The sequence below is a fragment of the Misgurnus anguillicaudatus genome, chromosome 8 (genome assembly GCF_027580225.2).
Source record: "Misgurnus anguillicaudatus chromosome 8, ASM2758022v2, whole genome shotgun sequence".
Classification (NCBI taxonomy): Eukaryota; Metazoa; Chordata; class Actinopteri; order Cypriniformes; family Cobitidae; genus Misgurnus; species Misgurnus anguillicaudatus.
In genome coordinates this window covers 21,902,891-21,927,335 of record NC_073344.2, presented here as the reverse complement: position 1 = coordinate 21,927,335, position 24,445 = coordinate 21,902,891, and the positions used below count along the sequence as shown (strand labels likewise).

At 36.3% G+C, this 24,445-nt stretch overlaps 1 protein-coding gene across 1 annotated transcript in view; it reads right to left on the bottom strand.

Annotated features, from left to right (window-relative positions):
- Window positions 1-24,445, bottom strand: part of ripor3 (RIPOR family member 3) — a 56,171-nt gene that overhangs the window by 27,761 nt on the left and 3,965 nt on the right. The window contains exons 2-9 of the mRNA XM_073870476.1: window positions 8,341-8,449; window positions 3,056-3,205; window positions 2,712-2,790; window positions 2,542-2,565; window positions 1,048-1,101; window positions 776-925; window positions 544-607; window positions 407-450 (exon numbers count right to left, since the gene is read on the bottom strand). Of these exons, the coding sequence (XP_073726577.1) occupies window positions 407-450; window positions 544-607; window positions 776-925; window positions 1,048-1,101; window positions 2,542-2,565; window positions 2,712-2,790; window positions 3,056-3,205; window positions 8,341-8,438 (663 nt within the window). The 5' untranslated portion in view covers window positions 8,439-8,449. The remainder of the gene's footprint in view (window positions 1-406; window positions 451-543; window positions 608-775; window positions 926-1,047; window positions 1,102-2,541; window positions 2,566-2,711; window positions 2,791-3,055; window positions 3,206-8,340; window positions 8,450-24,445) is intronic.

The following is a 24,445-nucleotide window of genomic DNA, read 5'->3' as shown; positions in this document are numbered from 1 at the left end:
GTATTACTGGCACAATTAAACAAGTCTTTAAACAGAACGTAAATAAACAAAAAATGCAATTTCAGATGTAAGTATTTGATATAAAAGTTATTTTAGTGGTTTTCACGTGAAGGCAGGGGGCTCAGATTGTTAATGTCTGTGAGCTGTGCACAATGTGCCCCCTTAAAAAAATGGTGCATACGTCGCTGTACACAAGTCTTAGTTTATTGTTGCGGTTTTTTGGCCCTTTTTCTTAACAGCATCATTTTTCTGCTTTGGTTTTTAGAAGATCATGCTGGTTTTGATTGATATTACAGTGCGAGTGGGTGAAGGAAGAATTTTAATGTGTGGGTAAGCCAATCCTGTAAAGAGAAACTGATCTCGAATCAGCCCTGCTGTTCTGAGATTTTGAGTTAAAACTGCTTACCTCATATTGATCTCCTGGGCAAAGTCGAGCGAAGCCTATCAACCCTGCCTCAGGAAAAAAAAAGGAAAAATTTGAACATTTAGGAGACAGATGTTCCTTCCAAAATTGAAATTCCTGCATATGGTAATGCCTTGCACCTTTCATTTTGATTTGTAGCTCTCCCAGCAGGATCTCTAGTTCTGCCTCCATTACAGACATGTCCTCCAGGTAAAGATACGTTTTTTGTGTGTGTGTTAAACTTTCTCACTTGTGTTTAGATGAAGCAAGTTAAGGTACAGTATCTTTACCATATAAATATAAGTTTTGTATGCAACACAGTTACTTTCAGGGCAAAAAATTTGTATCTTTGTATTACGTGTACGACTTTACCTCCAGACTGTGTCTGTGGTTTCTGTTCAACTCAAGTAAACTCTCTCTGGATTGTCTCGATGAAGGAGAGAGAGAAAACGCTCTCTTCATGTTTAAAGCCCCCTGACAGAGTCGCCACTGGATGCAATAGGACTCATAGAGTTCCTCTACCTGTCAATAACACACACAACCACATTCACATATTGCCGTCAGATATATTGTTGCCATGCAGTCTGAAAAAATAACAATGTATGCGTCTTACTGGATTAAATTAACAATTCAGGTAACATTACCCTACTAATCTGAAACTCTAGCCGTCGTATGTGTCGCTCCAGTGCGCGTATCTCCTGTTGACAAAAAGCACTACAATTGGTATCAAATGCAATATTTAATACTAACTATCCTTTCAACAATAAAGGTGCTACAAAGGTTTTTCACAGTGATGCCACTGAAGAACTATTTTTGGCTCCCCAAAGAACCATTCAGAACCATTTTATCGCCTAAAGGATTTTTTTCCACTACAAAGAGTTATTTGGTTTTGCATGAAACCTTACAGCCAAAAATGTTTTTCTACGGCATCTTTCAGCGCCCTTTATTTTTAACAGTGTATATAGTACAAATAGTTTTATTGCAATACATGATTTTGGACATATTTGTATTTTTATAACATCATGTTACAATGGTTGTACCAGATGATACTATTACTGTACCATCGTACCAAAGTAGTTTTATATTTGTGACCCTCGAGCACAAAACCAGTCGGAAGTACGAATATATTTGTAGCAAAAGCCAACAATACATTGTATGGGTCAAAATGAATTTTTTTATGCCCAAAATCATTAGGATATTAAGTAAAGATCATGTTTCATGAAGATATTTTGTAAATTTTTGGGTTAATGGCGTTACGTTAATTATTTTGTGTCCGTAGGGGTTAAAATTGCAAAATAAATTTGCAGATTACTTTTACTTTTTGAGGACCAAGTCTAAAATTCACTTAAATTTCATTTTGACAGAACATTTGGGGGATAACCGGTCTGTGTCATATGGTGTAACTATTTTTTTAAAATGAAAATATAAATATATTCATAAAAAACTGGAATAAAATAGAATCATCTAGTTTAGTGTATATGATTTTTTTACATACATTTTTAGATCATTTGACAAAGATTATTAGCTGTTTTCAGCATATGTCAGGACAAATATTACAAAAACGCATTTAAATTTTCATTTAGAAATAAAATGATTTGTTTTGATGATTACGCTTACATGCCATCAAGGTAAAAAAAAATATTAAATATTGAATATTTCTCATTCTTTGGCGCAATTGGCGGTTACACCATTTGACATTTTCAGGTCCATTCAGTCTTAACTTTCATAAAAATGGTGCAAATGTAATATTGCATAAAATTAACATAAATACACTATGTGCATTGAAAAGAACCTGATGCATGCTTTTAAAACAAGTTTTTTAAAAAGATTTTTGAATTTTTCATCTTGCCAAACCATTTGGTCACTGACCCAATTGCTAATAATTCATTTGAACAACTTTAAAGGCTATTTTATTAATATTTAGATTCTTTTGCGCCAGATTTTTAAATAGTTGTATCTCCGTCAAATATTGTCCTATCATAACAAACAGCTTCCATGTGATATATAAATCTAAATTGTCAAAAACTGACCCTCATACATGGTTTTGTGGTCCGGGGTCACATGTTTGAGGGACTCGATGCTCAAATTTTTGTATATAGGCTACTGTAAGCATGCAATTTTTGCTAATACAAACTTACCTTTTCCAAGTCATAGAAAAAAGCCTGAGAAATAAAAAAATAATATTCTTTTTAAAAAACGAATTGTGTTAAACATTAAGCAGATGTTAAAAAAATTAAGACTAGAATTTAACGTCAATAATATGAGTATAACTAGACTTGGTCTAGGATCAGAGTAGAGTAAGTTTTACCAATCTAGAGTTTCTTTTTGTGTCCCTCTGCTGGGATGACAAGAAGTCCAGTTCTGTTTGATGATTTTCCAAGTAGTCCCTATATAATCAAACATAGAAGTGTAATGTGTGATATCTAATTCACCACAGAATTAAAATATCCAGTAGAGAATTACATGAACATATCAAAGTCTAGCTCAACTGGAAAAGCATTGCATTAGCAGTTAAAAGGTCATGGATTCGATTCCCAGAGAGTGCATTATACGTCGCTTTGGATAAAACCATCTGCCAAATGCATGAAAAGTGTAAATGCACAGGTGTAGCAATGGTTCTTGTCCTATTTGATCAAATAGTGTTTCCCATACTTGAGTCCTTTCCGTAGGGCCTGGAAGATTCTGTCCACCTGTTCTGGCTGCTGTCCCCAGACATTGCTGCTCATACGACTAGAAGAGGAAATTCTGGGAGATTTTCCCGCTGTGACTTTAGTGCGTAGAGAGCTGCGAGCCGAGGAATATCTGCATGAGAGAGGACAGGTAAAAGTTACTTTTTGATTGTTGAAGTGTTCCTGTAGTTCAGCATTGCACTTATGGTCATAGGTTTGATTCCCAGGAAACACGCATATAACAAAAAAATTTATACATTGAATGCGATGTAAGACACTTTGGATAAAATCAAGTGACAAATGCATAAATGTAAAATGATTCAGACAATGAGAAGCTAAACAGATTATATAAAGTCTAAATATACACGTAAATCCAATATTTTTGCTTAAACATCTTGTGTCCTGACGGATCTGTTATCCTGCAAGTAGTAGTCTATACACAGCACTATAAACTCAATGACTCTGTAGTTTAAATAAACTCTTCACTTTTCTCCAGGGATTGAATTCCTGAACGCTGCTCTGTGGGATAACAGAAAACACAGCTGATCTCAGGTCAGCATCACTGACATCTCAAATGTAATTCAAGGTCCCTCTGTGGATCATGACAGATTCAACGCCTATTTTCAGGTTAAAACAAACACGTGTTCTTTATTCACGTTCTCTTCTGATGTGCTGAGTTAAACAGAAAAAAATCTGTCTACTTCAGGACACAAGAAATAAAGATGCAAAAGCTGTCATTGGGATAGTACCTATTACACACTGCAAAAAATGATTTTCATACTTAGTTTTTGTCTTGTTTTTATTATAAATATCTAAAAATTCTTAAAATAATATGCTTTTTCTTGATGAGCAAAATGACCTAAGACAATAATACAATTAAGGACAATTTAAGTGAATTTGTGCTTAAAACAAGCAAAAATATCTCCATATGGGGTGAGGAAAAAAAAAACTTGAAATAAGATTTATTTTTTCTTAAACAATTAATTTAAGCTATATTAAGCTTGTTTTAAGCACAAATTCACTTAAATTGTATATTTTTTGTCTAAAAATTAGACTTATTTTCTTAGGTCATTTTGCTCATCAAGAAAATACATCCTGATTTAATAATTTTTAAATATTTCTACTAAAAACAACAAAAATACTAAGTTAGAAAGTCTTTTTTTTTGCAGTGTAAAAGGTTCAAAGATACATTTGAGGTTCTGATATGCACCCTTAATGTTTGAATACAAAAAAAACTGTTTCTAAATATTGGGGAGGATGTGTTCGCCTCAATGTCTATTGTTACTGCCCTGCCTTAGTAATATGCACCCTTAAGGTACAAAAGGTGTGCTTTTTGAAAGGGTACCGCCCCAGTGACAGCTATAAGTAAAAGCTCTAGGAAATTTTTTTTCTTCATTTAAAAAAAAAGGTTTTGATGCATGTTTTTATAGTTTTGTAAGCACAGATGTACAATTACTGATATGCATGTCTCAAAATTACTTGCAAAAAGAACAAAAGATAAAACGTTTTGTTAAAATTATTCATTTGAAATGCATTGTTACTCCAAATCTAAAATTGAATGTGAATTATCGCTCAGGTTTGATTAAAGGGGACATATCATGAAAACTTTTTCCATGTTTAAGTGCTATAATTGGGTACCCAGTGCTTCTATCAACCTAAAAAATGTGAAAAAGATCAACCCAGTAACTTAGTTTTGGTAAACCATTCTCTGCATGTGAAAAAATAGCTAATTGAAATTTGGCTCCCCTTCTGATGTCAGAAGGGGAGAAAAACCACCCCTTAATCTGCACTATCCAACCACGCCACTGCCATTTAGGGCGCACTCACACTATCCAAACCAATCCGCGCTCGGGCGCGTTTGACCCCCAAAGCCTGGTTTGTTTGACTAGTGTGATCGCTCTGTTCCGCGCCCGGGCGCGGATTGGTTAATCGCGCCGCGGCCGGGTTGCAGAGGTGGGCCAGAGCGCGGTTCACTTGGGCTCAGGCGCGAAAGGCTGTGGTGTGAGCGCAATCGCGCCTTAGCGCGATTTAAAAGGTGAAGACGTCAGTTGCGCGACCACTCACCTTCATCTGCCTCCGTAAAAACCTTTTGATGCGAGCTGCGTGGTTACGTGAATGTCCGAGCTGCACACGTGACAGATCAACTAAGCAATATGATGACAAGCGAGAGGGCTGTCTGTTATCGCGCACCAAACGACTCCGAATAAAAAACACAGACTTATCATAACGGTGGGTTCCAGTGTTAAGAGAGAGCTTTACTTCCTGCTTTTTTCAAAACAATCGCATCTTAATGACGAAAGCGCGCCCGGACTCGGATCGATAAAAAGTACAGTGTGAGTGCGTGCACCTGGGGGAGTAGGGAGGGGTGACAATCAGGCTGGACAGGGCCGGCAGATTTCACCTCTGGGGCCCTTTAGAATCACAGAATCACAATTGTGTTCCAGTCATTTTGTTCATAAACTTTCACAGAAACAAACTGCACAGCTTTGTCTTGTTTTTCTTTATTTTGAAAATATTTTGGAAACACACAAACACACGCACACGAACACACAATACCCTGTTACTCAGGCATTTGATCTTGACATTGTTAAAATCTTGTCTTTTTTACATGTTTTAACACTGTACATTTAACTTAAAATATTTAATTGTGTGCAAGAAAACAGCTCTTATCAATGAATTATTAGTAGCATGTTGTAGTGTCTCGGTTGATTGTGCTCATTGTTAAATAGCTTTGTGGCTACTGAAGCGGCAGTTTAAAATATAAACCCAGAATTCAGCGAACGTCAAGAACAAGAAAAAAACAATAAGGCCAAGACGCGGGATCTAAACTACGTTGCACGGACCATGTATACATCCCAATGTTTCTGGACAGAAATACCAACTTTGTCTGGTATTAATAAGCTGCACACTGGAGCGCCGGCTGCTCCAGACGCATGATGGCACATATACACAGATATCTACGTGCAATTTATTGGAAAGCAGAGGAGTCATCAGTTGGGTTAGTAAAATAACGAAATTACAGCTTTTAAATAGAAGAAAAAAGTTTTTTGTAAAGAAATTTTTTTTTTAAAGTTTAAAAGTGCACAACTCTTCTCAAGGGGAAGAAAGCTATACTTTTCCCCTTACGTGCAACCTATCGGAAAGCGCAGATGAGTTAAGGGCGATTTATAGTAGTGCGTAAGTTGCGTAGGCTAGCCGTAGCCTGTGCGTAGCTTTGCGTAGCCTGACGTGCACCTCGCAAAAATTTTAACAGCGCGTCAGTTCTACGCGGACCGCAAGCGCTGTGATTGGTCCACCAGAACCCCTTCCGTCAGGTAAAAAAACTCCGTCATAGGTATTTCCGTTTGCGACGGTGAAAACAAAGATGAGCCAAGTTGAGGAGTGATTTAACTCAAACTGCAATAAAAGTCACTGTTTATTTACTTCCATCATTGCTGGTCTTCTCAAATCATACACAACAAGTTGCTGTTTCTTCTTCGTTTGTGGGTTAACTTGCCAAGCTTCTTCTTCTCTGACGTTCGCGCTGCTACTGTGGTTACACGCGTGGATACTGCCTACCAGCGGTTTGCGCGTGTGTTTGCACGTCGACGCGGAGGGCGACGCAAAAGTATAAATGAAAACCGACGCGGAACCTACGCCGTCGCGGCTACACCGTAGGACCTACGCACGACTATAACAAGCCCTTTAGTTGGGTAAGTAAAATAATGAAATTATAGATTTAAGTACAAAATAGTATTTATATAAAGAGAAATATTGAAATAAAAAGTGCAGAACTCTTCTTAAGTGGAAGTAATAAAGTAAAATAATGAATAATAATTCTATAATAACGAATAATAGTTTCCAATAGGTTGCACGTAAATATCTGTGCTGCCACCAGTACTCCGTCCGAGCGCGTCTTCAGCACCGCGGCCAGCACTCCAATGCGCAGCTTATTAATACCAAACAAAGTGAACAAGTTGGTATTTCTGTGTAGAAACATTGAAATTTAAACATGGTCTGTGTAACATTATGTAAATTCCGCGTCTCTGTCTGATTGTTGTTTCATTTTTCTTGTTCTTGACGTTCGCTGAATTCTGGGTTTATATTTTAAACTGCCGCTTCAGTGCAGTATAGCCACAGAGCTATTTAACAAGCACGATCTTCCGAGATACTATGCTACTAATAATTCATTAATAACTGCTGTTTTCTTGTGCAAAATATTTATATTATAAAATATATAAATATTTATAATTAAATGTTTATATACATATATTAAAAAAATAATAATTTGGGCGCACGGACTCCCCAAGGGGTCGGCGGCGCCCTTAGCATTTGCCTATTCCGCCTATGCCCAGGGCCGGCCCTGAGGCTGGAGCATGGTTTGGTTTGGTTTGGATAATGTGAGTGCGCCCTTAGTGCAGAGATCAACTCATTTGCATTTAAAAGGACAGACACAAAAACGGCACATTTTTGCTCACACCTAAAGGGGCGGTTTCTCGGACCGGTATTAGACTAGTCCTTGACTAAAATAATGTAAGAGCTGTCCAAACTAAAAGCATCTTGCACTGACATATCTTAAAATACATCAGTGCGCTTTGTTTTGCCTCAAAATGAACAGAAGTAATGTGTTTAGTAAGGCATATTTGTTAAAACTAGTTTTTTTTTTATTAAACTAAGGCCTAGTCCTGGCTTAAATTAATTCCTGTCCGGGAAACTGCCCCAAAAATGGCAATTTTAACATGCTATAATAAACTATCTATATGGTATATTGAGCTAAAACTTCACATATGTACTCTGGGGACACCAAAGATTTATTTGACATCTTAAAAAAAGTCTTGTGAAAAGTCCCCTTCAAAGCATTTTACGAAGTAATCAAATGCTTAACAATAATTTTCTCACAATTCAATTTTGCGAAGCTTTTGCCACAAACATAAATTGCAAGCAGTCTCTAAAGTTGTTGTTGAACAGTAATTTATATGCAATCTTTTTTTTAATGGAACGGATGGAAATGCAGTAATGTTGTGCTATTGTGACAGATGAAATAAAAATGGGCAGCTGTTTTACTTATGCAACACATCATGAGTTTGCTTACAAAAAACAATTGGAGCCAAGTTCGATCAAAACATCATCCCAGGATCCTATGTTCTCCAAATAACCACTGCCATAACATTATAACACTTCTGTGTTTATACATAAAAAACATACAAGAAAACATAAATGTGTTTTGTACTCCAAACTATACTGACATCAGTATCTGCTACTGTAGCCATGAAAACATCACTTTCTTACCTTCTGCGGCTACCGAGCGTGTTGACACCGGTGAACGATCGACTCCGCTGTACAAATCCACCATCAGCCGGACAATCAAACTTCAACTTGACTGACATCTTGTCTCCACCTGCAACAAACACAAAACAAAAACATGTAAAAATGTTAGCATCATCGCTTAGCTCATAGTCATGTGGGAGCTGAAGGTTTGAGTCCAGCTTGTGTCCTGACCCCATTTCTTCTTTCTCTATCATAATTTTTGCAGTATTAGCCAAGGAATGCTGAGAATACTCGAACAAACAGAGCAATGTTTTGAAAGCACCAGTGTTTACGCTCTTCAGGAACGTATTAATAATTTATAAACAGTCTATGCATGCATTGCCACATTTACAAATACATGTAACACAGTCACACTCATCTGTTAAACATCAAATAGTTGAAAAGACCCCCGTCACCCCTCGCTCTCTCAATCTGCAGTTGAAGCGTCTATAACCTCAGTGACAGTCAACCCATCCTATCCATAATTTCTCTTTGTTATAGTAAACAGTTTTTGAAGATTCCTTAGACCCAAAAGTATTGTGAACATCAACTCATGCTTGTTTTAAATTTAATGCATTTCATATTTATCATTTTGTCACAATCCGTAAGAAAAATCACAGATGAGATCTCTTTAATAGCTCTATTATTTATCCTAGACGTCAATGAAATGAAATAGACAGCAAATAAAAAGTTTCGTAACACTTTACTTGAAGGGTTGCTCATAAGACTGACATGACACCTTCATAATCATGAAATGACACTTGTCGTGAACATGAAGGAGATTTAATGCACTTTCATGACAACTGTTATTAAGTGTCATTTTTGATGTAATTTTATTGCAAACTTGTTATGACAACTTGACATAAACCAATACATCATAACTTGTCATAAATCTGTCATAAACATGACATAGCAGAATAATTATCAAACTTAAGAAACTACCAAGCTTTGTGGGATAACGTTACATTAAACTGTCATTAAAATGGAATTAAGTGTTAATACTATGTCAAATAATTTTAAATAACTTAACAAAATGTAACAGGCACGTCAAAAAATTATATTTAACTTTATGTATGTGCACAATACATAAAAAACTGATAACTAACATAACTTGTTCTTTCTCACACAAACGATTTTGACATTTTCTGACATAAAATATATTTTTTAAATTAATTAAATTAATTATTTTAATGTTAATAACTGTTTTTTCAGCTATATGAACCAAACGCTGCATGGCTTAACCCATTATTGTACTGTTTTTATTTAATTTTAGGTGAATCGTTCTCCAAATGCAATAAAATATAATTTTATCAATTTTAATGATTTTAACCAAATTGAATGGTTGATTTTATTTGTTAAACACATGGAGGAAACTTAAAAAAACATTATGTACTAAATAATATTATTGACTTTGTTATAAAACTATTTGACATAGTATTAAAACTTAATGACAAATTATATTTTTTACCACTGTAGTGGAGGTCAAGAAAAATATTAATGATGCTGTTATAAAACTATATAACAAAGTTTTAACACTTAATGACATTTTAATGACAAATTATGTTTGTACTACTGTAGTTGAGGTCAAGAAAAATATTCATGATGTTGTTATATAGCTATATGAGTAGTATTATTAACACTTAATGACATTTTAATGACAAATTATGTTTGTACCACTGTAGTTGAGGTCAAGAAAAATATTCAAGACATTGTTATAAAACTATTTGACAGAGTATAAACACTTAATGACATTTTAATGACAAATTATTTTTGTACCACTGTAGTTGAGGTCAAGAAAAATATTAATGATGCTGTTATAAAACTATATAACAAAGTTTTAACACTTAATCACATTTTAATGACAAATTATGTTTGTGCCACTGTAGTTGAGGTCAATAAAAATATTCATGATGTTGTTATAAAGCTATATAAGAGAGTATTATTAACACTTAATGACATTTTAATGACAAATTATGTTTGTACCACTGTAGTTGAGGTCAAGAAAAATATTCAAGACATTGTTATAAAACTATTTGACAGAGTATAAACACTTAATGACATTTAAATGACAAATTATTTTTGTACCACTGTAGTTGAGGTCAAGAAAAATATTAATGATGCTGTTATAAAACTATATAACAAAGTTTTAACACTTAATGACATTTTAATGACAAATTATGTTTGTACTACTGTAGTTGAGGTCAAGAAAAATATTCATGATGTTGTTATAAAGCTATATGAGAGAGTATTATTAACACTTAATGACATTTTAATGACAAATTATGTTTGTACCACTGTAGTTGAGGTCAAGAAAAATATTCAAGACATTGTTATAAAACTATTTGACAGAGTATAAACACTTAATGACATTTTAATGACAAATTTAATTTGTATCACTGGTAAATCGTGGTCAGCTATGTTCTCAATGTTAAGTTGTCATAACAAAGACATTTAAAACAATGTCATCTTTGCATTAAAAATGACATAATTGAACAAATGAGACTTAATGACAGTTGTCATAAAAGTGCATAAAATCTCCTTCATGTTCATGGCACGTGTCATTTCATGATTATGAAGGTGTCACCCCTTCAAGTAAAGTGTTACCAAAAGTTTTGCTAAAGTCTCATGTGTCTCAGATATTTCTCCTGAGAAAAAGCCCCAGGAATCTCACAAATGTCTCCATTAGAGTTTCAGAAGAGATGTCACAAACTGCGCTCAGAGTAACCTCTGAGTACTTAACCTAAAAAAATCATTCTTAGATCTGATCTAGCATCATATTTGCCGATCATTTGGCTTCCATACAGTTTTATTTGTAAGGGTCCATGTTCTTTTTTGGGGTCAGTGTTATTCACTTCATTCACCGTTGTTAGTCACAATGTTTGCTTATGTCTTTTGCACCTGTTTTGCTGAAGGAAACAGTTGTGTTGACAGTGGCACAGAAGAGACTGAGAGAGAGAGGGCAGATGAGAGGAACACAGGATGAAGAGGCGAGATTAGAGGAAGGAGATATACAGAGATGTCTTGATTGCAAACACAGAGGCGATTACGGTTCTCTACAGAACACTAACTCATTTACTTTTCCTACAGGAGGAAGGGAGAGAACGGTGGGAGGGTCGAGGCGTTCGAGAGAACCGTGTTTTGGAACCATGGAAACCAGTGTTCTGGTATTTCCCAAAAAAAGGGTATTTTGGCTTTTTGGACAGTCAGCACCATAGCATTCTTTTGGAGTACCGTACATTGCCATGGTATGTAACACAGTATCATTATTTTAACATGTGCCAAAGGATGTTATGAGGATGTTATTATCTTCTCTCTTTTTTTTCTACACATGAGCAGAAAAACAGTCTCAGGTCATTTACAGTTATGCATTTGGCAGATGCTTTTATCCAAAGTGACTTACGGTGCATTCAACCCATATACATTTATAATATTTATATATATGTTTGCTGGGAATTGAACCCAAGTCCTTGCACACTCAATGCACTGTATTGAACTTGAGGAAAGCTCTTTAACTACTACAAGACTCTATAAATCGCAATATATGACATGAAATTTATTTAACTAAATTTGGGAAGAGCATGATCATGTAATCCCACCAATCAACACGAATAGGTCTCTATATATGTGGCCGTCCCTCACCTCTGACAGTTTTTGCAGCATCCCTCCTCCACTCCATTGCCTCACAATCAATCCCAGTTTAGAAGAGGGGGAGTACTCTGGGATCGGGCTAATATTCCGAGCTCGGAGCACTCCCCTTGGACAGCACGCCAAATATGCTTTATTTCATATTTGATTACATGTAAATGCAAACTCGTGAAATAAAACAAGTGTATTAGCTTCCTCAAGCAACTGACCTTTAGGGCACATGGGATAACCATGTTTTTTTCTCCTAAACCACAGTAAAAATCCAGTATCCAGATGCAATGAATTTATTATAGCCTTGAGGATGTAAACACCAGAGACACACGTGTGTGTCCGGAACATAAGTTGTAAATGTTTGGGTTTGTTTGTTAAAAGGTCACAGAAAGACATTACAGTTTGCAATAATTACATTCACAGTTTAGACATTGTATGTTTAAAAAGTTCACCAGTCACATATTATAGTGTGCACTAAAGGCAAATATTTTTGTTTTTTATTCTTAGTGCTGGGCAAAGATTAATCGCGATTAATCGCATACAAAATAAAAGAGATTTTTTGCATAATTTATGAGTGTGTGCTGTCTGTTATTATTATGTATATATAAATACACACACATTCATGTATGTATTTAGGAAACATTTACATTTATTTACAAATTTATTAATATTTTTATATATTCTATATGATATATAAACAATTATAAAAATATTTTTAAATGAAACATTTCTGAAATTAATATATATATGTGTGTGTGGTTAAATATACTTAATAATTACACACAGTACACACACATACATTATGCAAAAAAAATCACTTTTATTTGGTATGCGATTAATCGCGATTAATCTTTCCCCAGTACCAGTTTTTAATAAAAAAATGTAAATGTTAAAATATATAAATTATAGATATATAAATAAATGTATATTATAAATATCAAACACATAAATGAAAATGTAAATGTTTGTGATCTTTAAAAAAAACAATAAGATCTTTTTCTATTTTATTTCTGTTTTTTACAGAGAGTAAAAAAATCTAAAGTTTATTTTAATGTGCTTACGTGAAACGTTCATGTGCAGAATTTTTTTTAAAGTTTAGTTTTGTGTGCACATGTGAAACTATCGCGTGCGCACATGAAACTATCATGTTTAGTTTCACGTGCGCACGCAATTGTTTCACATGCGCCCGCGATAGTTTCACAAGCGCACACAAAACTAAACTTTATTTAATTTTTGCTCCATGTCCCCTTAGGGGCTCCGTAATTTTTTTGATCAATAATCGATAAACTGCAGCATTTTCTATTTTTAAGTAATGTTCCCATGAAATGCAGACTAGTCTTGTAATCTAATGATGAGATTGATTTCAATCTTTGACATGATATTACTCAGTCAATATTAAAGATATCAAGGTTATAATTTATGTATGATGATTTTATGTATAAAACAGCAAATCACAAAAAAATTGATGGGTTTTCACAGATTGGATCACATATAACCTATTTTGGGAACCTACATAAATATCTTGCATTGTCAAAAGGTAAAAAATAGAGATATATTATTTTATTTACGTCACTAATACTAATGAAAAACTTATCAAGATATCAATGTACTTATTGCAAATGGCATCTTTTGTCATGTGTCTATAGCAAATACACGTATATAATATACAGTATGTATACACATCAGTCTCGGTGGGACACACAGTAAGACTTTTAAGGGGTCGGCCAATCAAAATATTAGCACAGGGATCATGTCTAGCATGAGAAAGTGCGGTCCCAAAACTTTTTCATTTGTTTTTTGGCAGGACGAGGAAAAACAAAAGGGTGGAATTGCAATCCAGGGCAATGCAATTGCTGCAATTCCAACGAAATTTGGCTCGGATGTTTGTTGCACTTCGGCCGTGTGGGATAGTTAACGTGATGAGAGCTTTAATGCTGACCGATAACGCCAGGCATTCAAGTATGCAAATCTTCTTGGAAACAGGCCGGTTGTCATCGATCATTTCAACAGGAGACTCGTGAGATGTTGTGCCAAAGGGAATAGGTTATGAGTCCAGAGCACACAAAGACTTGGATCAAGAAAAGCACATGGTAGTGATGACATCACAGGAGGGGAGGCTTAATTTATTTTAATGCATTTTGTTGGACCTAACAGGACTTAAAGCAGGACGGCCCTCGAGTCTTTTAGTTTTTTAAAGAAACTGTTCTGGGTTTTGTTTTTGCACAGGTAAATACAATGTATAAAACAGAGAGGTGTTAAATTTTTTTGAGAATGATAAAGTGACCAAAAAATCCTTTAGAGAGATCAGAACACTGTAGGGATTTGTCTATGGACATTTTTAAGTTAGGACACCCATATCATAATAGTCATTACAACTGACAAGTTTGCTTGTCGTTTGTAATGGTTTATGATTTTGCTATTATCTGGAGAAGCATTTCTGTTATTTGAGTCATAGCTTAAATAAGTTTCAGGATAGAGAGCTCATGGGACACTGAGCTGTGAATGAACCGTAGCTCTCTCACAGCGAACCCAAGTGATCTGTTTCACACACAAACACATCCATTTCAATCCACCGTGGACCAATGCCATGGATGACAAAACACATAAAACATTGATGAAATAATGTAGTTGAAATAAAGTTGAAGGTTTGTTGCCATAATTTGTCATTTGATTATGGTGTTACCCAATACAGAAACAACCCACAAAGCAGGAGTGATAAATAATGAAACCATCAAGATTTTTGTAAAGGTTGTGTCATGTAATTATTATATTTGGCAGATGCTTACATGCATATTTTTTTCTTTTGCAGTGCATTGCAGTTATGATCTGATCAGTATGTGTGTTCCCTGGAGATTGAACCTCATGACCTTTGCCATCCTGGCAGGCACGCTAAAATATGCTGGGGTGTTGCAACACATGGTTGGATAAAATATGGACCAACCCAACTATAAGGTTAAAGATCACATAACACATAGTTTCTCATGTTAATCTTGGGTACCTATAGAGTAGTATTTCATCTTTCATATGTCCAAAAAGTTTTTTGTGTTGTAATATTAATAAAAAACAGAACAGCCCTTCCATTTTTTTCTGAAAAAGGCTGGACTCTTGGAAGCGTATGGCGGGAGGAGATAAAGAGTTACGAGTACAGCACAGCTGTGTTGTTTACATTACATGCACGCATGCGTCGATGGCAAACAAAACATTTGAGATTAGATTTTGATTTACTTCACGCCTGTACCCAGCAAACCATTTTGGCTAAAACAAGGCAAAATTTGGGTTTTTTGTGAATATACGTCTAACCATAGCCCAAGAATTTACCATGCACGTATGTTTAGAAATAGAAAGCAAACACCTTGAACACGTGTTCACTTGGCTTACATGATGGGATATAGTAATTTTCCAAGTTATTTTGGCAAAAATGGCATGTAACCAAATTCAAGGTTATTTAGGGTAGAAGTTGGTTACTCATAGCCGGACTGTATGTGGTCTATAGTAAGCCATTATTTCACTGTCTCAGTTTTTGCTTGCTGGGTGGTTTCGACTCCTGAACATGGTCTTTTAACTTTGGGACCGCTCCATCACTTAGTTGTAAACGATTGGCAAATCCGGTTTCGAACTGGGCATTTTTTGTAAAGCAGTAGTCTCCGAAATGCAGTTAACAAACATAACCCATTTGCAATTACAATGCTTTCGGGGAAAAAGAAATGCATCCACTTTTGTCTTAAGACAGGGTTACTTGCACTGCAAAAATGACTTTCTTACTTGGTATTTTGTCTTGTTTTCAGTAAAAATATCTAAAAATTCTTAAATTAAGATGCTTTTTCTTGGTGAGCAAAACGACCCAAGGAAATAAGTCTAGTTTTTAGACCAAAAATATAATTAATTTTGTGCATAAAACAAGCAAAAAAAGTTGCCAATGGGGTAAGCAAATTTTTCTTGAATTTTTCCTGCATTTAGTGTTTAAGAAAAATTTTCAAGATTTTTTGCTTACCCCATTGGCAGATTTTTTTGCTTGTTTTATGCACAAAATCACTTAAATTTGATATTTTTGGTCTAAAAACTAGACTTATTTCCTTGGGTCGTTTTGCTCATCAAGAAAAAGCATCTTAATTTAAGAATTTTTAGATGTTTTTACTGAAAACAAGGCAAACATACTAAGAAAATGTTTTCTTGAAAATAATTTTCTGCAGTGTGAAAAGCTAAATAAGGTTTTCTTCTCCTTACGTCGTTGTGCCATTGTTGATTCTTGACATGTAAGTTCTTATGTGCAGTGATGCTAAAAATGATGAGCGTTCTCACTCTCACTATGATTGACATGTGGGCATGCTTTTCCAGAGGATATGCCCATAAAAGGAATAAGGGGTCCATGATATGTAATAGTTACACGGCAAAAAATGACTTTCTTACTTAGTATTTTTGTCTTGTTTTCAGTAGAAATATCTAAAAGTTCATGTATCATGACCTTAGAAAAGAATCGTTTTTATTATTAACTCTTTCACCGGCAGCATTTTTTTAAAAAGTTGCCAGCCAGTGCCAGCGTTTTTCATGATTTTCACCAAAGTTTAATGCCTTCCAGAAATTGTTCTTCTTCAGATATTTAAACATACCAAATGAAAGAACAGACCCTCTGCTTTCAAACAAAAAAAACTGTTTCATCCTACCTTGAGTAGTTCTTTTGTAATCAGCTTTTGAATATGGGTAGGTTTCTGCAAAAACACCACATTTTGAGCAAAAAGCAGAGATAATTCCATATTTGTGACAGACTTTTCATAGAGATCCCATTCAGAGCGATCTTTAAAACAGACACGGACATGCCGCAGCTTGCCAGAGGGCAATACTTTCGGCTTTAAAAAGTTGCCTAGTGGATAATAGCGGTATTGCGGAAAGACGGAAATACTCGTCAATGGCGGGGAAAGAGTTAATAAGATCCCCTTCTGGCATCACAAGGGGAGCCAAATTTCAATTACCTATTTTTTCACATCCTTGCAATGAATGTGAAGTTACTGGGTTGTTCTTTTTCACATTTTCTAGGTTCATAGAAGCACTGGGGACCCAATGATAGCACTTAAACATGAAAAAAGTCAGATTTTCATGAAATGTACATTTTAAATTAACCTAGAAAATGCTCACATTTGATCAAACCCATGTCGTGAAATAGCATGACTTTTGAGCAGAAAAGCACACCTTAAATTTTTTTCGACTTGTTGTTAATAATGCCGAGTTCAGACTGCACGATTTTAGCGCTGATTTTGACTCGGCGACAGGTTTTGAGATATCGCCGACAAATGCCCGAAATCACAGGCAAATCGATGCTCGTGCACGCGAGTGACAATCACACAGTGTGAATTATAAAAGACGCGTTCTGAGAGGATCACGACGAGTCGCCGACACCCGTGAGATATTTGGCATGCTAAATATCTGGACCGGTCGGCGATTCAAAATCATGCCGTGTGAAATGTGTTTTGACTGACAATAACATCGGCGATGACCTACATCCAATGAGAGAGCAAATACATGACAGCTGGAAGTTCGGGGAGGAGTCTCTCAAAACATTTCCTTCTTCATAATTTTTATTTCTTCTTCTTTCTGCTGCAAATGAGCGCACATGCAATTTGTATGTTAAACTTCTTGCGGGTGACCATTTTTAATAATAATCCCAGTCTCACGTGAGAACTCCGGTCTTGCACGCGTGACCTCGCGTTGTTTCCTTCGCGTCACTTCTCGCGTGCGTTTGGTTGTGAGACGTAGTTTGCGGACCGGGAAAAAGTTATCGGCGATTCTTCTTACGGTAAAATCATGCAGTATGAAAACCCCTGTCGCCAATCCATCATGCAGTCTGAAACAGCAGCGACTGAACCCTTCCCCAGATAATCACGCAGTGTGAATCCACGGGTGACCCGACTAGTTTGAAAATCATACAGTCTGAACTCGGCATTACCAGGGTTCTGCGTGCCGGTCATGAATTAGTGAACGTGCCAAATAACCTTGTGTTTAAGAGCTCTTGTGCAGATATTAACAGGGGAGTTAAGCAAATCAATCTTGTAAGGTAATATGTCTGCATTCATGCACTCACATTACACTCCAGGTCCAAGTTTGGCCATATTAGATGACAGAACGTTTTATTACAGAAATAAAACATTCAGTGGTAGAAAAAGAAAGACAAAGTTTTCTACAGAAAGAGAAAGGAGGGGGAAATTGGAATTTGACAGGCTAACAAAACACAATCACACAAGAGTTTAGGCACAGCCATCTGAAGGGCTACCACAAGAAAAGCAAGGCAATAACTTTCTTTTCAATGTGTCCATTCTACTAAAAATCTATTTTCATTTCTGTGTTCATGTATTTTCTATTGAAACAGGAAGTTTGGCTGAAACATGCAGGGCTTGTTATTCTTTAAGCCGCTTGTAACATTTAGTTTAAGTCATCTATGCAAAACTCTGAGGTTTAGGTCAGGCTGGTTAGGGAGCACTCATATTAGGCATTTCATATGAAATTCGCTCGGGCACGGTTTGGTTTGGATAGCAAGAGTGCGCCCTCAGTTTTACTTACTTACTTTTTGGTTCTTTGTGGGATTGCTTGTTTTAAGCACAAATTCACTTAAATTGTATATTTTCTTGTCTAAACAAATACTTATTTTCTCAGGTCATTTTGCTCATCTAGAAAATATTTTTTAGGTGTCAAATTCGCGTCTACCGCGTCTAATTTACCGCTTGAACATTTTGAGTTTACTCGCTTAATTCACGCATGAAAGCCGCGCATGAAATTCTAGTCATTGACTGTGGGTTCACACCACATGGGAGTTCAACGATTTGCGCGAGTAGATTACATACAAAGTCAATGCAAAGACGCGAGTAGACGCATCCTCTCGTGGGGCGATGCGAATGACGCGATATTCGCCTCAAACACGTCTTTGCCCAAGTTGAAAATATTGAAAAATTAGCATGACACGAAGTTAAATCTGACAATGGGGTGACGCGATGCCCTGCGTTTTTCGTGTACCTAGCATAAGACATTAATCAGTCCTTCCAGAAAAACGCAGAGTTTTTTTGTGATTGGTGCGGGCAGAAATCCTCGATTTTGCGGCACGTTTTCTAAAAAATGTGATGGAATATGCGGGATATTTATGCAATTTATGCGATGGAATTGCGGGAATTTGCGAAAATTGCGAAACTTGCAAAAACTGCGGAAACTTGCAAAAGCTGCAATGATGTTCACGTCACATAATCACGCCACTTCATAACGTTCCCATGGCAATAGAGGACACGGCTGCGCTTTTGGGAAGTAAATGCAACATTTATCAACTTTCTGCTAATATATATGTGACTTTTTGCTACGAAAATGCGGAGATTATGAAATCATGCAAGCCCTGCATATTTTGTGCGCGGAAATATGTAATTAAAGGCGCTCTAAGCGAATTGGCGCGTTTTAGACCATAAAACATTTTTTGTTACATACAGCAAACATCTCCTCACTATCTGCTTGCTGCCTGTCCGCTGATCAAACTGTAAAAAAACGCGATCTCTGTAGACAGCTCAGGCTCGACAAACGGCAATATCAACATAGTGGCCAAACCTAGCACAACAAAACATAACAAAGTGTTCCAGCCAATAAACGACAAGAAGGATTTAGGGGTGGGGGTTGGGCGCGTTCATGAAAGCACGGATGGGAGAGGGAGGGGGAGGCGTAAGCTATGCTCCGTTTGTTTGAAAACAGTTCAAACATCAACACGAAGTGACGTCGCACAATATTCGCTTAGAGAGCCTTTAATGCGGCGAAATGCGTCGTATTTGGAAAAAATGCAGCCCCGCATAAATATGCGGACTTTTGCTGATTATGCAATATATCGCGTTTTTCTGGAGGGACTGATTAATGCGAAAATTTGTGTAATGGGAGGGGCTAATGCGTCTCCGCTCGCTTCCTGTAAACACGTCACTACTAGAGCAAGCCTCTGATTGGAATGCGGCGTGTTTTTCCATCAAATGTCAAATTTTTCAACTCCCGCGTTTCCCGTGTCAACGCTCAATTTGCGCCAGAATGAGGCAGAATCGTGTCTATCACGCTGCGCCGCGAGATCTCCAGACGCGCGTCAACGCGTCTTGACATTGACTTTATATTGAAATCACTCATGCTTGATGCCTCTACCGCAGCTGGTGTGAACGCAGTATTACACTAAATCTTGGTTTAAGATTTTTTTTTTATTTGAAAACTAAAAATACTAAGTATGAAAGTCATTTTTGGTATTGTTAAAATTTTTTATTAAGTAATAGTAGATGTTTTCCCAGTGACCCAATGGTTCTTATAAAGTGTTCAGAAAGGTTTAGAGTTTATTTTACCAGTATGTTAACCAAGCTGCACATGTAAAACCAAGAGTAAATACATTAAACATATGTGTATGTGAAAGGAGACATGGCTTAGAATAAGAGCTCGTTGTCTCTCTCTCTCTCTCTGTGTGTGTGTGTGTGTGTGTGTGTGTGTGTGTGTGTGTGTGTGTGTGTGTGTGTGTGTGTGCGTGCGTGCGTGCGTGCGTGTGTGCGTGCGTGTGTGTGTGTGCGTTCGTGTGCTGTAGAAAGATCATAAACCACCTACAGGTCAAAAGTTTGATTGTTAACACATAATTGCTTTTTTCCCACCGCATCACTATGAGCCCCCTGTGCATTCAGTAAATACATTTATGTGTTCTGCTGTCACAATTTATTGTTGTCTTATAAGTTTTTGTTCTGTTATTATAGATATTGTATATTTGTATACAGTTAGCAACATAAATGCTTATGAACCTCTTATAGGTGTACAGAATATTGAATTCATATTGATAAGCTTATGTATATACAGTATGCTAAATATAAATTTGTGAAATCCAGGCTCAAGTCTTATAATCTAACAATTGATTTCATTCATTGATGTCAATCTTTGACATGACCTTACTTAGTCAATATTAACTGAGATTATATGATCTTTACGTTATGTAGAATGAGTTTGTGTAAAAAAAAACAGTAAATCCCAAAAACAACCTATTGGTAGGGTCACATTTTGCAAGAAAATATCTTTAATGGATTGGGTTGCAGGGATTGTTTTTTCAGAGGAAGTGGGATCAAGTTATTAAGTAAAAATAAAATATACTCATTTTTATTCATGTTAAAATTTCACACCCCTTTTTCCCTCTCTGTCACACACATCCCTAAATGTTAGCTTACATTCATTAGAGGAAGAATGTGTTCTTATTAGAAGGCCTAAGAATGTTAGGAGGTTGTAAACCCCTGCGTTAATTTGGTAACATAAAACCACATGTTTCACGTTGAAAACAAACCAGCTTTGAATTCCTTCTTTAACATGAAATGCAGCACAGTTTCCTACATGTATGTATAAAGGATAACAGAGATATTCTTTATAGAGAAACTCCTGATGTTTGGTGGTTGAGTGAAATGTTTTTGCCAGATGTTGTATCTCGCTCTCTTTCTCTCTTTCTATCTTTTCCTGATTCATGACTTTGTCTCGCAATAATCAGTTCCTTATTTCCATCCCATATTTCAAGGAAAACCAAATGAGGTTCCTCTGTATTCTTATGATGGTAATACCAAATCATCTCTTGTCTTTTGATTGCTGTTAGTGTTATTTATGGGCTTGTTTTCCATATTCAACTGAATCTAATATGAAAACAGAGAGTAAAATATCACAATGAGTTTTTAATGTTTAAAAAGCCAATTACAGTTATGATAATATTTGAAAGAGCTCATAATTAATATACATCTACATTTCTCATAATTTGTATTACATTAAGCCTAATTTTTATTACATCATTCTTGCCTAAATCCCATGAAATGTTGGGTTTGGGGATAGGATTAGAATAAAAACAGCGCACATCCGGTGAAATTTTACAAGATTTTGACCACTGCTGTTTCACTTCTAGCCACAACTGTGTTAAAGGGTGACATTAAAAATGGTCAGTATTAGGAGTACTACAGGACCCGGTGAAAAAATCTGATTTTGAGGATTGGCTGACTTGGCTTCACATTTCGAGTCTAAAACCGTGTGGAAAATGCGCTTTCGTTCTTCTTTCCAAAGCGCGTGAAATCTCACCTGATAAGCGATGTTTTCATCCGAATCCTACCCCCAAACCTAACCCTAAACCAAATATATCGTGAGATTTGGCCATTGCTGTATCCCCTCTAGCCAGAATCATGCGCTCCCCTAGAATCTGCCGTTGCTAAGCAACCTAAGTGTTGCGTGAAGTTGTGCGGAGCTCCCACCGACGGGAAAAGAAATCGTCCATGTCCATGATAATAGCTCCAGTTCATTGCCGGTGTCCTGACATTTTATCCTGCCGGTCAGATTGTCCTAACCTCGTACTGTTATTTTCAGGCTTCTGGTAAGGGGAGGGGTGGGGTTTTGGGGTTAGGGGAGGGATTAGTCCTGTATGCTTTCTATGAAAGGAAGCAAAATCTGACAAAGTTGCACAAATTGTCAGAACACCGGATTTAGGCCTAGTCCAGTTTTTCCCTCCTTCATTAAAAAACCCCACGTCCACAGGAACATGCAAAAACCCGAAGTGAAGTGCTGTGAAGACTATGCCAAACCAACAGATGGCAATATATCCCTAACCGTAAAGCCATGTTGGCCAATCAGAAGCCATTGCAGAATCTCGCCTCGGCACGAAAAACGTCATCACAGGCCAAAAACACGATAACGCTACATCCAAAGTTTCTGAAAATCTTCACCCTAGCAGGAGTTACCTGATACTGCATATGTGTGACGAACGGCTAAACTGCATAGAAAAAGCTATGGTTTCGAAAATACCCGTGTATGTGTGGACAGGGCCTTAGTTTTAATCCCGTCTGGCAGCCTGTACCGGCACAAAATTGGTGATTGTCCTGAGAGCAAATCCATCTTTAAACATCAAAATCTCTTTTAAACAGTTGCTTACAAACTAAAGTGACAACTGTTATCTTGTATAAATCAAGTCCTTACAGTCCATGAATGTTTTTAATAATATAATCAAACATGATGATAGTTTTCGTGTCGCTATAACTGCAGATAAAAATCATGAAATGGGAAACTTTTTAATGTGGGTTGTTGCCAGCGGATACATCATCTCATATTTCTCTATAAGGAAATGTCCTATAACTGTGTTGTCAATCGAGATAACCTATTTAATAAACAAAACATGTTTTTTCAACAGCCAGTCAAAATAATTAAACTATGTACATTGTCAGAATAAATGATCAAAAATGGTCCGTAGCTGGGGGGTACTCTTTCAAAAAGTACACATTTGCACTTAAAGAGTGCATATTAGTACATCAAAGGTACATACTGTATTGGTGCCAAATGTATACATCTGTATGGTACATAAATGGTAGATATTACGATCTTTTCAAAGGGTACTGCCCCACTGACAGCGTGAGCATTTTTCTGACAGTGTTTATGAAGAACAGCACAACTGCTTTTAGATCTTGACATTATTTGAAGAAAAGATGAAATGCATTGTATGGTTACAGCATGTCTTTGCATAACTTTGCTCTTCACATCCAAATGAGAACCTGACATCAGTGCAACAAACCATTGGCCACTTGAAAGAAACATGAAGGGCTTCAAAGCAGACATTGAGAACGCCAACAAAATGTTTAATGGTATTTATTTAGTTCATTTTTTTCTGAATCTTTAGTGTTAATAGATCACAGAGAGTTTTTGGCAGGAGGGGGGGGCTGTGAATTCTGTTTGTTGTGTGCCAGATGCCTTTAAGTGTGTTAAGGCAGTCTGTCATTATATATATCTATCAATCAAACAATCTATCCATCCATCAAATCTATCTATACATAAATCCATCCATCAAATTTATCCATCCATCCATCAAATCGGTCCATCCATCAAATTTATCTATCCATCCATTCATTCAATCTGTTCATCCATCCATCTATCCATTCATCCATCCATCAAATCTATCTATACATCAATCCATCCATCAAATGTATCCATCCATCCATCAAATCTGTCCATCCATCAAATTTATCTATCCATCCATTCATTCAATCTGTTCATCCATCCATCTATCCATTCATCCATCCATCAAATCTATCCATCCATTCATCCATCCATCAAATCTGTATCTATCCATTCATCCATCCATCAAATCTATCTATTCATCCATCCATCAAATCTATACATTCATCCATCCATTCAATCTTTCTATCCATCCATCATCAAATCTATCCATTCATCCATCAAATCTATGTATCTATCCATCTATCCAACCATCTACCCATCCATCAAATCTATCCATTCATCCATCCAAATCTATCTATCCATCAAATCTATCTATCCATCCATCAAATCTATCCATTCATCTATCCATTCATCCATCCATCAAATGTATCTATCTATCAATCCATCTATTCAATCTGTTCATCCATCCATCTATCCATTCATCCATCCATCAAATCTATCTATCTATCTATCAATC